General features: G+C 41.4%; 2 protein-coding genes across 3 annotated transcripts in view; one reads left to right on the top strand and one right to left on the bottom strand.

Moving 5' to 3' along the window:
- Nucleotides 1-1,675: 1,675 nt before the first annotated feature.
- LOC111871278 (transmembrane emp24 domain-containing protein 7) lies at nt 1,676-5,046 on the bottom strand. The gene is made up of 3 exons (XM_023864261.2): nt 4,740-5,046; nt 4,387-4,632; nt 1,676-3,177 (listed from the first exon to the last, which is right to left on the bottom strand). The coding sequence occupies exons 1-3, from the start codon at nt 4,893-4,895 to the stop codon at nt 2,944-2,946; spliced, it is 636 nt and encodes a 211-aa protein (XP_023720029.1). The 5' UTR covers nt 4,896-5,046; the 3' UTR covers nt 1,676-2,943.
- Nucleotides 5,047-6,476: 1,430 nt separating this feature from the next.
- The window catches only part of LOC111871273, a 136,690-nt gene continuing 126,103 nt past the window's right edge, over nt 6,477-17,063 (top strand). The window contains exon 1 of one of the 2 annotated variants that reach the window (XM_023864251.2): nt 6,477-6,609. Coding sequence is in view for 1 of the 2 variants with exons in the window: in XM_033754184.1 (XP_033610075.1) it covers nt 13,037-13,062 (26 nt within the window). In the remaining variant the exon portion in view is untranslated. Of the gene's footprint in view, nt 6,610-12,992; nt 13,063-17,063 lie in introns of those variants that run through there. The other variant, XM_033754184.1, reaches the window with a different exon arrangement.

The following is a 17,063-nucleotide window of genomic DNA, read 5'->3' as shown; positions in this document are numbered from 1 at the left end:
AGAGACAAGTCTACAAGTGAAATCAGTAGTGTGGGAGGGGGGGGAAAGAGTTGGGACAAGCAGGGTTTTGTGTTGGGGGAGAGAAAGGCAAGGTTAAAGGCTGGGCACTAACCCTTAAGCTGGGGGGGGTTGTTATGTTAGTCGGTCATGGCCTGTGTAGCCTTCTGGATCTGGCGTCATATCCCGGGGGGGGATTTTAAGAGAACAGATGAGAGGCTTCCATGACTTACTGAGACAAAAGCCCCCATCCCTGTTCATATTTTCGGGATGTAGTTCAATCTCAATTGCTTCCCTAATGATGCGATCCATATAGTGGGTCTTGGTGGCGAGGATGGAGGTATTCTGAAGCTGAATGTGGTGTCCCAGATCAATGCTGTGTTCAGCTACAGCTGACTTGTTTAGTTGTTCGAGACGGAAAAACCGGACAAGTCGGCCGTAGCTGAGCAAGCAAACATGAAGATGAAGGTAGTGCATTCCTCAAAAATGTCAGTAAATTTCTGCTAGGCTATATGGTGACACATCCCAATGAAAGAATCTATAATTCAGCAAGAAATATTTGGGTTTACACATGGTGTACTTCTTTTAATGAGTAAGATTTCATGACAGGTTAGGTTACATTCACATTAGAACTAGTGAATATGAGTAAAACAGAAATTAACATTGAAGTAAGGTTATTGGGGCAATATATTGTGTGGCATTTTTGAGAGGAATGTTTGTTTTTCAAGTCACAGATTCACTGCATATTAGGGATAAGAGAATCTACTGGTAAACAGAATATCTAGTATTCCAACATGTTGATACTGTGCCAGTGCATAATAAAAACCCAGAACATCTCTTGCAGTGAAGATCATTTTCAAAGATATATTTACAGAATCTAATTCTTTTTAATCTGAAAAGCTGGGTTCAGGTAGCAATATACACATTACAGAACTCCTCTCCCATAATGGTGCAACCATGTTATGAGATATCAATTCTGAAGCCACTATTATATCAACATTTTGAAATGTCAGTAAAAAACAGTACCAATAACTTCTCATACACACACTCAGTGCATCCTTTTTCAGCAGTTCGCAATATTTCACAGTAAAGAAATGAATGGCATGCATGCCTTATAGACAGTTGGCTCACAGATGGCAGTGAGGTTGTCAGCCTTATGTACTGGCCTCCCTTTACCCCCAGGAAGATTCCTGGTACTCATTTCTGTTAGAGGCCGAGTTGGCCCAAGGGCCATAGTGCGGCTGGAAGGGTTATAAGTCAATTAAAAAAATCCCCTGAACTCATCAGGAATTGAACCTGTGATCTTCCGGCTTCGAGCACAGTGCCTCGACAAAGGACAGGTTAACAACCAGGCAGTTACAGGAATGAATATGACATCACTAGCAACTGATTAAAATCTAATCAAGTAAAGTATACAAAGATTAACAAGAAAGACTTTATACTGTTAGAGTAATTCAGTTTATTGTGTAAAGTGGTATGGCAATATATCCAACATTACTTTCCATCTAATCCTTGTGAACTAGAGCAAACAAATCAATGACATCACTCTCATACAAATCCAATGAAAGCTTTCCAAACATGAATATTAAAGTACACATCCAATGGGCAAGATCACAGTATAAAAATTGATGTGCCTTTTAGGAACCCAATCTTAAAGACACGCAATACTGAGAAGATAATCATGTGCCAAGATTTTTTATTACACATATCAATAGACACACATCACTTGCATGAGAATGCACACTACAAAGTAATAGTACAGGTATTACCTGATTTATGTGATGGTTGTGTTCCAAAACAAAATGGATGCAGAAGGTAAAATCAAACAACTGTGCCTTTTCCCTTTACATTCCTCCTCTGTGAACCCACATAATAATTTACATTTCTCCATGCCTTTCTCAATTTGTCTGCAAGTAATTCGTATTAAAGTGAGCGGAAGCTAATTGCATTGTTGTTATTACTTCATACCTTTTTAAACTTGCATATGATGTGTACTTGTACTGCATAATTTTATTGTTAAAATTTAAAGAAATTAAATTAGTTTTCATTTAAATAGAAATATTTCATACTTCTAAGAATCCACAATCATTGTGTTCGTATTTTTTTTTCCAGAACGCAAATCCAACATTAGTACAAACAAACAATGTTACAAACTGCATACCTTTCATGTGCCTTCTCTCTCTTGCAGAGCACCTATTATAACTGCTCTGTATATGTGTCAAACGACTCGAAAACCACCGAGTGAATTATCATGAAATATGAAAACAGGTAGTTAAACATGAAACCCATCCTGCTAAATATTTGTTGGTGTGAAAAATGTTTGGGACAAGAGTTTTAGAAAAGAATGAACCACACCTTATGCCTTTATTTTGAGTTAAAGGAAAGGGACCAAACATGCCAAAATTGTTACACTATTCGGTTTCTTCTAGGAGACAGAGCACATGAGACAGTTCTGCATTTGCATAACAACTCACTGTTAAGAAGTCAAATCTACTAATTACTATGCACAGTACCTCCATTATTATTAGCGTTCCCTGAAACTGGCAGAATTTTGGATTCGTATAAGTATGGAAATGCAGAAAAATGGAAAATTCTAACAAACAAATTTCACACGGACAAAACCAACAATTCAAAACGTACACAACAAAAGACGACAAAGCTACACTGCTGCTGGCTCTCGTACCAATTTCTGGAGCCCATGACTCAAGTACTTTCTGATATATTCTCTATATGATGCCCTATTTATAGTAACTAAACTGGCAGTCTCCAACCTCACAAACTGCCTCCATCCACATTCTCATACATTACTTTAACAACACCCCCAAAACTGATCTAAACACATTTTTGGTCTCTGTGACAGATTTCAAGACTCACTTCTTAGAAACTGGAAGGGCACATAATGTTCTCGACAAGAATTTAATGTACACAGAATGCACCGTACTCTTACTATTTTGAGTTCATCTGTGAGGGTTTCTTTTCTGCAAAGAAGTTTTTTAACACAAACACCTGTCCGACAGTGATAATTAGAACTGCTAATGTTTCCAATATTGACCACCACATGACACGTTCATTAAGGTCTTCAGCGCGTTTGCGACCTTGCGCCTCACGCAGTCTGTGATGCGTCTGGTAGTCTATTATACTACTCAGACTCTTGTGTATCTCTTGGGCCGACGACTCCATCTAGAAAAGATAGGTACAATGGTTTACAAAGAGTACAGGATGAAATCAAACTGTATCCCTTCTTTTAACATCATATTGTGTTATCTTCTAATTTTAAGATAAATGTGGCTATTTGCATATTAACAGTGACTGAAGTAACTTCAGAACTTTACCACCACATTCATGCTGCCAACCTTAAAATTTTATTTTTACAAATAAGACCTTGAGGTCTTTACATTAAAATCTGTCAGGAAGTGGTCGAAGTTAGGCTTTCATTTTTGTTTTCACAAATATGCAGTATTCTACATAAACACGTCAAAATGTTATCAGTACTCACGGAATAGACACAATACAATACAATGAAACAGAAGACTTCTTTAATTGTTCATGACCTACTGTAAAAGTTGCATTCACGCAATGCATGCTTGGATGGGTGCTGAGTCAAGCTGAAATTGTGTAATAACAATGATGTCACACCTACAACATTTTTATTCTCAAGTTCTTACTCCCTCCTCGGATACTTAGTCCTCTAATACACTGTCATAATTCATCACTGGAATCTATATATTTCTATCCCTTCCCCTGTGGTAGGAATCATCATCATCATCATCATCAGTAATCTGTCAGACGACAGGTCCACAGTCTCTTCCAAAACAATTCCTCCACTTAATGTGATCTAGAGCTTTCTCCTTCAAACGACAGTATCCTCTTCTGTCCCCAAGGTCATCCAGCATCTTCTTACGTCTTCTTGTCACTTCTATCCGCCCCTCTATCTTTCCTTCAATAACTTCTTTTAGAAGGCAGTTTCTGCGTAAAACATGACCAATCCACTTAGCCTTCCGTTTTCTTATTTCATGTAGGATATTCCTCTGCTCACTGACTCTAATTAACACTTCTTCATTTCTCACATAATCGGTCCAACTAATCTTCTCCATCCTTCTCCAACACCACATTTCGAAACTTACCAGATGTTTCTGATCTACTGCCCTAAGTGTCCATGTTTCAGCCCCATACAGAGCTATGCTCCAAATCTAGCATTTCACTAGTTTCTTCCTCAAATTTAAGTCCAATTTGCTGGTAAAAAGATTCTTCTTCTTGCTAAATGCAGCTTTTGCCATGGTAGGAATATGCACAACAGATCAAGCAATATTATTCATAGCAATAATTCGAATTCTTTTTTACTATAATGAATTATTTTGTAGATGTGGAATTTAAAGGTTATGTTCTCACCTGAGTCATGACAGTGACATGTTCGCCTAATCCGGGCAACGGCTGTTCATCGCCCACTTGAAAATCCATGTATACAAGTTTATGTGAGAAAGTTGAGAATTCATTACTGAAGCAAACTACATATACGCCAGACATTTTTGGAATAAAGTTGTAACTGTCAAACTGCGTTTTCGTCTGTCTGTAAATAATTTCCTTGTTTGGGGCCTCCAGCGTAACATCTACGTCGTACTGGCCGCCTGTAACAACCTAGAAAACAGAAATGGACTCAGAACCTTCTATAGTCTCCAGTAAACTAGCTTCACGTACTCTTCCTCTGTAATATGGCGTATGAATAATGAACCTGAAATGTTTACCTGAAATTCTAATGTTGATGACACGTTCTTTTGGATTTCTTGGTAGAAGCATTCTTTAGCATTATCGGGCAATTCGAAAGTTAATTCCACTCCACCCGACATATACACGTAAGTTAATAGTACTGTTAGTAAGGTCCATACTGACCAGTAATCCATATTAGTGGAAGGTCAAATGTACATTTAACTAACTTTTCTTATTAAAATTCACTAATGTCAAATTACCACATAAAATATTTCCTAATTTTACAAATTTCTTCGTACACCTCAGTCTAACGTGGCCGGAAACGGAATTCATAATACTTGTGCCATCTCTTGAGAACGTCACCTACTGATATCATCGCTGGTCAGTGTGGCCAACGTTAATGTATGAACATAACTAGAACTACGGCAAAATTTAGGGTCGGTGCGGAACCCATAATAAATTGCCTTATTATATTCACTTGGTATGCAATACGAAGGACGTTGCAGTATGCCAGATTACAGGTGCCCATAACGCAGCACTTCTACGGGACGAGACTCTTTCGTGCACAATCTAGAACAGTGTTTTAAGACCTTCGCAATCCGCATTCTAATATTTTTTTTCTAAAATAATCACTTCTTTAGGATTTTTTTTCTGCTTTCGTTCTTTAGAAGGTGTGTAAATTGATGATAAAAATAGAAAGTTCAAAAATAATTTATAATTCAGAATAAAAGTTGAAATTTCTCAAATTTTACAATATGAAATTCTGAAATGATGTGCATTATACGGTATTTAAAAACATTGATCACTGACGGTCATGGTGCAAAGGCCTGGTTTAGGCCTACCCCTTATGCATACATTCACTCTTTTAAAATTAATTAGTCTGGAATACGGGAAGTAGGAAGAAATCAATTGGAAGACCTAGAATAATATTTTAGGCAGCGCCATAGCTCAAGCGGTTAGTCGCTGGCTTCTCACCGCGGCGGCCCGGGTTCGATCCCGAGGTCTGGTCAAGTGGGATTTGTGGTGGACAAATTGGCGCTGGGGCAGGTTTTCTCCGAGTACTTGGGTTTCCCCTGCCAATCTTCATTCCACCAATTGCTCCACAATCACTCTCACCTATCATCTGGGCCTGGTACAATAGGCCAGAATTGGCCGCAGTACAAGGGACTTAGTTCCACCCCACTAGCAATAAAAAAAGGATAATATTCAAATGCACCTGAAAGAAATGAGGTTGTAATCAAGATTCATGTGATTCAAGTTAGTGTCTAGTGTCTGCTCGTCTGAACCCGCGAAAGAACATTTGAGTTTCACATAAGGCGGGAATTTTCTTGACTCTTTGAGGGAATACTGGCCACTCAAGCTTATAATGCGTTCTACTTATTACGGGATCATTGTGATAGTGTACTAATATAATATATATTATTTAAATATGAGCAGTGTAATGAAGGTTTGTGTCCCACGTCCGTCCGTCCCTAAAGCGCATGTTATGTTGGTGAAAAGAATTCGGTGATGAAATTAGATGACAGTGATGGTGCATTCAGCTGAAGATATAAAAAGTTTTTATCATTTTGGTGTTTAAAAATGAGGTGGTAGTTTAATAGGAAGGGGTGTCTGAGTTTCAGTTTGCACGTATTCATGTTCTAAATTTCCATTTGTTATCGATTTAAAGTTGTCCGTTAGCGTATTCATTCTGTAATTTTGGACATACTGTGGTTTGAGTTTCACTGCCATCTAGCAGCAGTCTGCCAACATAAACAGATATTGTAGGGGATGTTTATTAGGTGGTTGTGAGTTCGAAGTTTGTGTGTATTATCTTCATGTGTTCGATTTACATGTTTTTTTACGATAGTGCTATTTATCATATGTATATATTGTGGTTCTGAAGTTAACTCTTTTTTTGCAATAACGGTAAGACTTGTTTGTATTGGTACATTGTATTAGTATTTAAGCTTCGTAAAATGCTTGAGGGTGTGGACGGTGGTGGTGGTTCGCTCGATGTGGAATGTAACAAAAGTCGTGTGATCCCGTTTTTTTTAAATGAATCAGATAATAATATAAACAGAACATGAAAGAGGGATGCATATTTGGTTACCGTTTCTGGCACTCTAATAAACTGTTCTGTTGATATAATTTCAGATGAAAATTTTCATGATATTGTTTCTGCCTCATTGTTCAATTAATGTTTCAAATTATACCAATGCCGTGGCATCAGAGTATATAATATTTTATATGTTATATTCGAAGGACAGTTATATTTTATCATATTTGTTACTTGAAATATTACATTCCACAGGTTTTCATTGAACACTTACCATGTTATATTGGATATTATGTATAATTTTATTATCAGTGTATAGCAAGTCTTGTAGGAACTTTATGTTTATGTATGTATATGTATTTCTCTTATTACTAATGTGCAGTACTGCCTGGATTACCAGTTTGCAGTTTTAATATTATAGTGATGTTAATTAGTTGAGTTGGTTTGTTAATAATTTGGCATAATAGTGACAGTGTAAACAAATTCTCATGCTTCAGATGGTTAAATGCTATTTTCTGGCCTGTGATGACCAGGTTTAATCCCAAGGCAGTCTATTTGGGGATTTGTGGTAGACAGTGAGACAGTAAGTAGTGTTACTTGTCAGATGCACGTTTTTTGTTATCTGAAGTTCTTTGTGTATATTGTCATTAAAGCAGAACTTTTGTCTAAAAATTTTAGAGGTTGCATCATTAGGAAGTTGTAGATTATGTTTTCAGCAGATGATGGGAACCGGAGCCGCCAAACTGAATGAGCTCATTTAAGCACACAGGACGTTTGTTGCATAATGTTGCTTACTGAAAGCATGAAGTACCCTCACAGGGAATTAGAGAGACATGATATCTAGTACATTCACCAAGTAACCAGCCAACATAGGATTCGTCTTGGTGCATCTTGGATTTCATTTTGAGTACACATGTTGGTACCTTGGTATCTGCCCAGTGTTATTTTGTCAAATATAATTTCAATTAATTAGATCGACATCCAAATGTACCCATCTTTGAACGGTACTTTTGATTACCTTAATAATCCTTCTTAATATGAATGGAGGAAGAGATCCCAACATTTTTACTCATTCCATTTACATGTGGCATTTCATATTTTACCATTTTAAACTATTAGACTGGGCAGGGATTCTTGGGCTTGTGGAAGGTTAATTATAATTTTGTCTGTGGTTTTGTATTGGCATGAAACTTGATATCTGACTTTGAGGGAGGAGCATAGGCTGAGGGTGTTTGAGAACAGGGTGCTGAGGAGAATATTTGGACCACAGAGGGTGACAGGAGGTTGGAGAAAACTGCATGATGAGGAGCTTCATAACTTGAACTCTTCAAGACAATGAAGATGAGATGGGCAGAGCATGTAAAATGCTTAGGGAGAAGAAGAATGCATATAGGATTTTGATGGGAAAGGCTGAGGGACAGAGACCACTTGAAAGACCTGGACATAGGTGGGGGGATAATATTAAGTTGGATCTTAGAGAAATAAAATGGGGTGATGTGGACTGAATTAATCTGACTCAGGCTCTAGTGAACGCGGTAAGGAACCTGTTGGTTATAAAATAATGGAAATTCTTGAGTAGCTGAGCTACTGTATGTAATTTGGGGTTTTCAGAATATTGAAATGTTGTAGGTTTTCAAACTTTTCGGCAGATTAATATCCGTGGGGTTTCAGAAGCCCTGCGTCCTTTTATCCCCCACATCTTGCACCGCGTGATGTGTGTAAGGGCTACCTAACCCCCCCCCCCTTACTATGACGACCGAACTGCATGACTCCCACAGTCATGAGACACTGGGACTCGCAACCAAGAAGGACTGTGCTGGCGAGGACCAGCAGCAGTTTAGCCGACCGATCTGACCACAGAGACTTTAACCCCGAAGATGACAACTGCAATGTATGCTGAAACAGAAAAGTTTCAGAATTCGATGCGGCTTACACCCGAAAGCTGAAGTTACACCGTACACTAATTAAGCACGGGGACAGATTGACCCTTTTGAAAAGTAAAGGTAAAGTCGTCCCTGTGCTTAACTAATCAAGCACTACGCCATGAAGGCATATGGGGGAGTGGATGTGTAGATCCACATTTTCTTGACCTTGGCACTAGCTGGAGGTGAGTGGTGAGCTTCACGCCTCCGCCGCTTTACCCCCGGGGAAGGAGCCCCCGGTACCCATTGGATAGGAGGCTGGGTGGACCCCAGACGATATGGAGAAGAGAAAATTCTGACTTTACAGGGACTAGAACTGCGACCCCTCGGTCGTCCATCCCATAGACAGTCGCTATACCGACTGAGTTATCCCTTTTACCTTTTTTAATTATCTTTGTATCCATTAACACAGGAAATCACTTGCGTAATATGTAACAGCGTGAAAGCTGAAGTTCATGAAGACATAAGGGGTAGTCGAGGTATAGCTCCACAGTTCTTAATCTGAACACCAGATGGAGGTGAGTTGTTAGTTTCACGTCCTGCCTTCTTTACCCCCAGGGAAACAGACTGCAGTACACATGTGTAAGGGGCCGTGTGTGCTCCAGAGCCGGTTTGGACATCGCGAAGAATCGAAGTCTGATTCTTAGGCTGTCCAGCCCGTAGCCGCTTTACCGACTGAGCTGTCCCGGCTCCTCATAATCAGGAATGATTTTGTCAATATTTACGTTTTTATGAATTGGATTTTGTCGCTGTTTCTTCATAGTTGCCGGTCACGGTAGCCGAGCGGTCAAAGGCATGTACTGTCTTCGCTCGCTTGGAAGCCGGGATCGTTGGTTCGAATCCCACACAAGGCATGGATGTTTGGTATTTGTGTTTATTCTGTTTGTGTTGGCCTGTGCGTAGGTAGAGGCCTTGCGACGAACTGATCACTCGTCCAAGGAATCCTACCATCTGTAAAATGATAAAAAAAAAAACTCGGTACCGGAAGATATAAGAGGAACGGATTAAGTAAGTAAGCTCTTCATAGTTCAGCGCGAGCGTACGGCTGCATATGGACGAACATGTGGGACCGCATGTATAAACCGATAATTAAGGTTCGCGCTGCAAGGATACTTAGGATCACTGCGCTATTTTGGTTTCGTGGGTAATTTTATGACGCGTCGCCATACCGCTTTGCTGTGTGCAGTCGATCATGGGGTGGGCAACAAGGACAGGCTGCTGGTGCGCACACAGCACGTGATAACTTGCGAGAACGGTCGTATTCGCTAGCAGCGCAGCGAACGGGTTTCAATTGAACAGTCCTCACATTTTTATTTGCCGGTTAGGTAACTTTAAAGATCATTGCAAACTGTGCAATATAAGTAGACTTGTGGACTGATGCCTCGCGTTTGTGCACGTGTCAGGAACATGAGTTTTTTGTGGTGTGCTAGTAGAACATCTGTTGAGTATTCTTTGGGAAGTCCTGACATTTGTTGCATAAGCTTTCGTACTATTAACTTCCCCTACTTTCTCCCGTATTCCTTCCCAGTCCTACATGTTAATGAATAATGCGTCGAGGCCGACGTTCAAGGCTATCTCCCACTAATAACAGGCATAAATAGTTAGTCGTAAACCATCTACTTTGTGTGTAGAGTATATCACACTTCACATACCCACATTAAAATATTATCAGTAGTTACAGAATAGACACGATACGGTGAATGAAAATCTTGTTCTTGACCGACTGCATAACCTGTTAGCATTCGACAGTTGGTTGCTATGGTAATCCGAAATTACGTAATTTCTCACCTCTGTCATCTCCCCGTTACATAAATATAAATAAAGACAATAATTTATAGTTTATGGTTGAAGTAGAGTACCACGGTGTCACATTCCGGAAGACTGTACCTTATACTGGCCTAGAGCCGGGATAGCTCAGCGACTGGCTACGGGCTGGACGGTCGAGGGGTCAGAGTTCGAGACCCGGTAGGGACAAAATTTTTCTTTTCTCCACAGGGTCCAGATCGGCTCTGGGGCCTTCCCAGCCTGCTGTCTAATGGATACCAGGGGTTCTGGATGTAAAGCGGTCGGGACGTGAAGCAACTAGTGCCGAGGTCAAGAATGCGTGAACCTGTACATCCACTCCTCCATACGTCTTCATGGCGCTTAATTAGTTAAGCACAGGGCCAACCTTATTGTACTTGTACTAACCTAGGTTCCCGAGTAATGGACTGATGCCCGAAAGGGAGATTGATTTGTCTCCACGGAGTCGAAATGCGATCTGGGAAGGAGGGACTTCAATACGCTATTTCTGCGCTTAGGTTTCTCTTCTTCGCTTGGCCAATACTGCAGTCACCCGGGTGCGAGTCTCACCACCGCGACGCCGTGTCCGATGTCGACACGATGCACGTGTTATTGTGTTACAGAGGGTTGGCAGGGGACCGCGCGGTCTGTCTTGCAGTTTGCCGGTGGTCCTGGTGGAGTAGTGTTCTGTGCTTGGGTTCCCCTCTCGAAGCCGCGTTACGACGGCGCGTTTTTGGTTTCCACGAACGAGTTCTGTGTCAAAGAGACATCGGTGGGATATGAGTGCTTTGCCCTCTCGTCTCATACGCACAGTTCAGTCTGAAGTATATACAACTGTGGCAGAAGTAGTGACACGTGACTGTGTCGTATTATTATTATTTTTTTTTTTGGTTTTCGTAAAGAAATGTTGAACTCTTCTCTTGTATGTTTGTGTTCAATTGCAGCATAAACTAGGGACACGCAGTAGCGTAGTTGGTTGAGGCACTGTACTTCAAGCCGGAAGCACGCGGATTCGATTCCAGATGAGGTAATTGTATTTTACAATTGACCTAATCCTTCCAGCCGCACTATGGCTCTGGGGTCGACTCAGCCTCTAACAGAAATGAGTGTCGGGAATATTCCTGGAGGCGAAGAGCGGCCGGCGTGTAAGGCTGGCAATCTCACCGCCGCCTGTGAGTCTATTGCCATGAAAATGTGGGAGCCTCGACGTCTCACAGCCCTCCACAGTCTGTTACAGGGATGGCCTGTCCTTACAGCATAAACTAGATCTCGGGGGTTGTTTGCACTGATAAGTAATATAATAAAGGAGAGATGTTTATCTGAGGTTATCACAGTGACTGTGAAGAGTGCGGTCTCCTGGTTGTGACGCCGTGTAGTTCAGGGTTGAAGAATAAACGAAGGAGGAAACCAGGGAAGGCAAGCGGCAAACTCATCTTCTGCTGGTTTCTTGCTCGGCTTGCACTTTGACCCTGAAGATGGAGGCGATGTGTTTCTCCGAAATGTCGGCCGAGCTATGCGGTGTTACAAGCCAGAAGACCGTTTCGTGTAGTTTCTGGTTCATTTGCCTGATGAGAGTTCCATAATGGCGACCTTCGTAAGTTGTGCTCTTCACCAAACATTAATAGGATATTCGAATTGAGGCGAAGGTTGGGAACGTGGCACGCTTGGGAAAGAAGTGCATACACACTTCCGGTAGGAGAACCCAAAGGAAAGAGACTACTTGGAAATCGTAGATGTAAATGGAAGGATTTTTCCGAGGGTCGTTTAGCTATTTTGTCAGTATCTGGAGTCGGATGGTAGGAGGAGTGATGAATTGGGAAGGGCCTTGACGGAAGTAGACTTAGCAAACACACGAAAGAGTAAGATACTTGGAAGACGTAGGCGGTAAATGCAATTATAATATTTCTTGCGGATTATTTAACGACGCTGTCAGCGTCTAGGCTATATAGCGTCGATTGTTAGGATGAGTCATGAATTGGGGAGGACTTGGAAGGAGAAGCCATGACTTAATGGAAGTAATATTCTGGAATTTATCTGAACGGACCGAAGAAAAACACGAAATACGTCAGTAAGGATAGTCGGTGTCTCGGCCGAGACTTTGTGAACCCCTGCTGGAAGCAAGGGGAAAGAGGCTACTGGCACATGCGTTACGTTTTGCTTGATGTCTCCGTTTTATGTCTTCTGAGAGGGTGAATCAGTCCGAAGTTAAGTGTAATTGTAAATATGGTATGTGTAAAATGACAAATTTCCTTACACCCAGAATATTTAAATTGTTCTCGAGTCTTAGCTTTTGTTGTAGCGACACTGGAAATCCGGTAATGTTGATGGATGCGACTGTAAAGGGCAGTAGAGCTTTCACTCACATTCGGTAGTATTTGAAATAAATTGAGTGTTGACTCTTTTTTTTTTTTTTTTTGATGAACGAATTTCCAGATTTAAATATATTACGGAGGGGCACGCGGCAGCGTAGTTGGTTGAGGCGCTGTGCTGCAAATCGTGGGTTCGATTTCCGATGAGGTCATTGGATTTTTTAAGTAACCTAATTCTTCCTGCCGGGCTATGTCCGTGAGGGTCGACCCAGCCTCTAACAGAAATGAGTACCACGAATCTTCCTGGAAGGTAAGGGGCAGCCGGCGCGTAGGCCTGGAAACCTTACCGCCATCTGAGAGAAAATGTGTGAGCCTCGAAGTCTCACAACCCTATGGGCCTTCACGACCTGTTACAGGAATAGCTTTACCTTTTTTTTTTACCTGTCTCTTTTCCCCGTAACCATATCTTCTTTATGCCCATTTCATCTTCCTGTCTTCTTTGTTACTCTGTGACCTATCTCCTCACTTCGTTGCAGAAGCATTTCCCGTTCTTCCTCAGGCATGATAACGCATTCTGATCAGAAGGTTACACACACATCTTATTAGCTCGTTGGGATAGAGAAGTTCATTTTGTCGTAGGTATTTGCAGCCAGAGTCGATGACAGTGTCTTCGCTCGCTCGAATCCTGGGATCGTGGATTCGAATCCAGTTCAAGGCATGCATATCTGTGTGGGGTATGTTTGTAGGCATGTAGAAGCTGGGGGCATTACGAACTGAGAAGTCTGCCTGTAACGTGAACTATATGTGAATCATCTCCCGTGCAAACATAGCTTCTTTTTCTGGCAGTTTTGCACCTTCACGGCATTGACCTGAGGACATGAGTTATTTCGGAAACTTTAACCATTGGTTTAACTCTCACTCTTCACGACCACGCACTCTCACGGAAGCATAATCATTTGTAGTAGGATTCTCTTTCGTTCCTGTGAAAGGAGCATAATTACCAGGACCCGGGTTTTGATGACATGTCACATTTTTTTCCTTGTATCCTATATATAAATCCTGGACATGAGCTGCTGGTACAGAAATGTCACTTTTATGGGTATTTTTTGTCATTTTAAGTTTTTATGTAATTTTTTGCTGTTTGGGGTGATTTTTCGGTAAATATTTGGACTTCTAAGGATATTTTTTTTTGTAATTTCCGCCATTTTAGGGAATTTTTCGTCATATGTTTTCAGAAATGTGAATAATATGAAAGTAAAGCGTTCTTTCTCTTTCTCCTGCCTCTACAAATGCAGCCTGCAGCTGCACCCGAAATACCTGCTACTACAGTATGCTACACTAAGTTGTAATAATGTTCCGTCCTTTCCGTTCGTTTTGCGGAAAGTGCTGACATTACGTATCATAAAACATTTTAAGCTGGCAGCAGGGTATGACAGCGGTCGCTCACACTGCGACCCTTTCCAAGTTCTATGCAAAGAAATTTGCTTAGTTACAAATATTTCCAGTCGGGATCCCTCGCTTTTTGTGGCATATCGTTGCGCAATAAAACTCCGCCTGTCTTCAGGTTCTCGCCCTTGGCCGTACGCACAAAGATACAGTTGACGAAAGGTTCTCAGTGTGAAAAGTTCAGTTTTGTGTTGCAGTTGAGTGATTCATTTTATCACGATGCGTAAAGCAAAGCCATCTAAATCGTGTCATTTAAAGCAGATTGTAGCTGAATTTGGAGATGATATATTTTCAACTGACGGTAACATTTTATACTGTAAGATGTGCGACACAAAATTAGCAGCAGAGAAATGTTTCACGGTACAACATATCGGCCGCGACAAGCATATACTGGCAGTGCAAATTTCGAACAAAAAGAAATCTGTGCAAATGTTACTGCAACAGGCGGAAAAAAAGTCATTGGATTTTTTAAATTGACCTAATCTTTCCAGTCGCTGTATGGCCCTGGGGTGGACTCAGCTTCTAACAGAAATGAGTACCAGGAATCTTCTTGTGGGTAGAGGGCAGCCGGCGCTTAAGGCTGACAACCTCACCGCCATATGTGAGCCGATTTTCTAGAAAAATGTTGGAGCCTGGACTTCTCACAACCGAATGGGCCTCCACGGCTTGTCACAGGGATAAATTTACTTAACCTCACCGCCATATGTGAGCCGATTTTCTAGAAAAATGTTGGAGCCTGGACTTCTCACAACCGAATGGGCCTCCACGGCTTGTCACAGGGATAAATTTACTTAACCTCACCGCCATATGTGAGCCGATTGTCTAGAAAAATGTGGGAGCCTCGACGTCTCACAACCGAATGGGCCTCCACGGCTTGTCACAGGGACAGCTTTACCTTCTAACCTTACCTCTTAAGATGAAAACAACAATAAATTCTGGAGAGTGCCGCCTTCTGGGATGTGGCGCCGTGCAGATCTTGTGTGAACCGACGTTTAGGAGGAACGTATCACCTCCATCTTCAGGGTGGAAAAAATCCGCAAGCAAGGAACCAGCGTGAGCAGGTTGCTGCAGAACGAAGGTAGATGGAGGCGATACGTTCCTCCAAAACGTCGGTTCAACCAAGAAAATTACACGGCGCCACATCCCAGAAGACGGCATTCTTCATAGTCACCGCCGTGAAAACTTGAAATCTTAACAAGGATAAATTCATTTCTTTTTAGTTACTAACGTATTTGTTTCGTTGGCGAAAAATACAATCAGATTACGCGCCCTGCGCTTTATACGTTCAGTCATATTAGGACTTGGGACTTAATGCGTTCCCGAAAACGGGCCTTAAGAAAAAATCTTAAGTGGAGTTCATTATAAGACAGGACGTATAGTGTTATGTTCCTGTTGCTAAAGGCTCAGAATTCTTTTTAAATATTTTACCCCCATTACGCTAAAGTTGTATTGAAGAATGCGTCTTCTGGGGGTTGGCGCCGTGTGGATATTGTTTCTTAAGGGTAGAAGAAAAAAGAAAAAAATTCGCGAGCGAGGAATCAGCGCGAGCAGGTGGCTGCAGACTGAGTCAGCAGTCGAAAACACCCAGCTATATAAGGACAGGAGGGGTGGGCCACATGGGAAATTATTAAGGCGCGTCCACATTACTCGTGCTCGCCATTTGGTATATTTCTTTGGATTTTGATTTGTCAGCAATCCATTTTTGAATTAAAACATGTTTGGCTTGCCTCCTCCCTCCACCGGCGTCCGTGCATTCCGGCTCCAGTGTTGAGATAGTCCGAAATTAATCTACAATCCCAGGAATACAAGTAATCCAATATAAATTCCATGAAAGTGGATTTATCATCGCTGCTCCAAACCAGTGTTATTAACATAAAAAGGTGAAGCTATTCCTATTAAGGCGCGTCCACATTAGTCGTGCTTGTGCTCGTCGGGAGACTCGTCTGTCTTTTACTTGTGCTCGTAAATCTTCGTCCACACTACTTCAGTTGCTCGCCAGGCTTTGGCGCGTGAGGAGCCGTATATTTACTCGTAGTGTGTATAGGCTGTAGTCGTATTTTAATTTATTGGCTATAGTTTTTATATTTAAAATTTTCTTGTCTCGTGACTTGTCATATCGTCCACGTTACTCGCGAGCATAGCGAGTCACACGAGCACGAGCACGAGTAATGTGGACGCGCCTTTAGAAGAGACAGCGAAGGGTCTGTGGAGATGGGACTGTAGGTAGCAGGCCAGAGACGATATAAGATCGTATCGGGGAGGGAGCATGGTTATCGGGAGAGCTTTGACCCAATAGGGTCGGGACTAAGCTGCCGAGCTTGCATCGACCTGCACCCTCTGCAGGTATAAACGTCGGTTTATACAATATCTACACGGCGCCACATCCCAGAAGACGACATTCTTCATAGTCACCGCCGTGAAAACCTCGAATCTTACATAATGTTCCATTGTTTTTATTATAAAATCAGTAAAGGACATCAAATTAAAAGTACAAAACATTTAAATTATTAAAAATAAGTTAATTGATATCTTATAGTGGATTATTAAGGGCTACGATTTGAGCTATCAGAGAATTTACGAACTTTATAACTGATTTAATTAACATATTATGATAATACGACATCTTTAGTTTGTCGTCGAATTGAGATCGGAGAGCTTTGTTTACGGAAGATTTTGGAATGGGTAAGGTTTGGGAGAGGGTGCCGGAAGAGTGGCCTTTGGGGTCAAGGGTTTTCAGAAGACGCTATCCAAGATCCAAAAATTCGAATTTGGAGACGTAAGTGTGAACATTTGAAGCTTAGGCGTGCTGGGTATTAATTTAGTGGGGTAGTAAGTTCCGAAATTTCTAAGACGTACGTCGAAGTG

This window comes from Cryptotermes secundus, unplaced genomic scaffold (assembly GCF_002891405.2).
Source record: "Cryptotermes secundus unplaced genomic scaffold, Csec_1.0 scaffold802, whole genome shotgun sequence".
In the NCBI taxonomy this organism is placed as follows: domain Eukaryota; kingdom Metazoa; phylum Arthropoda; class Insecta; order Blattodea; family Kalotermitidae; genus Cryptotermes; species Cryptotermes secundus.
The sequence above is the reverse complement of the archived record's forward strand: the minus strand, read 5'-3'. Positions and strand labels throughout refer to the sequence as shown.

Excerpts from the sequence above, each read along its gene's own strand:
- LOC111871278 (XM_023864261.2), bottom strand. The coding sequence starts at position 4,895 with ATGGATTACTGGTCAGTATGGACCTTACTAACAGTACTATTAACTTAC. Across the intron at positions 4,633-4,739 it reads CATCAACATTAGAATTTCAG|GTTGTTACAGGCGGCCAGTA; the intron begins GTAAACATTTCA and ends TCTGTTTTCTAG. Across the intron at positions 3,178-4,386 it reads ATGTCACTGTCATGACTCAG|ATGGAGTCGTCGGCCCAAGA; the intron begins GTGAGAACATAA and ends TATCTTTTCTAG.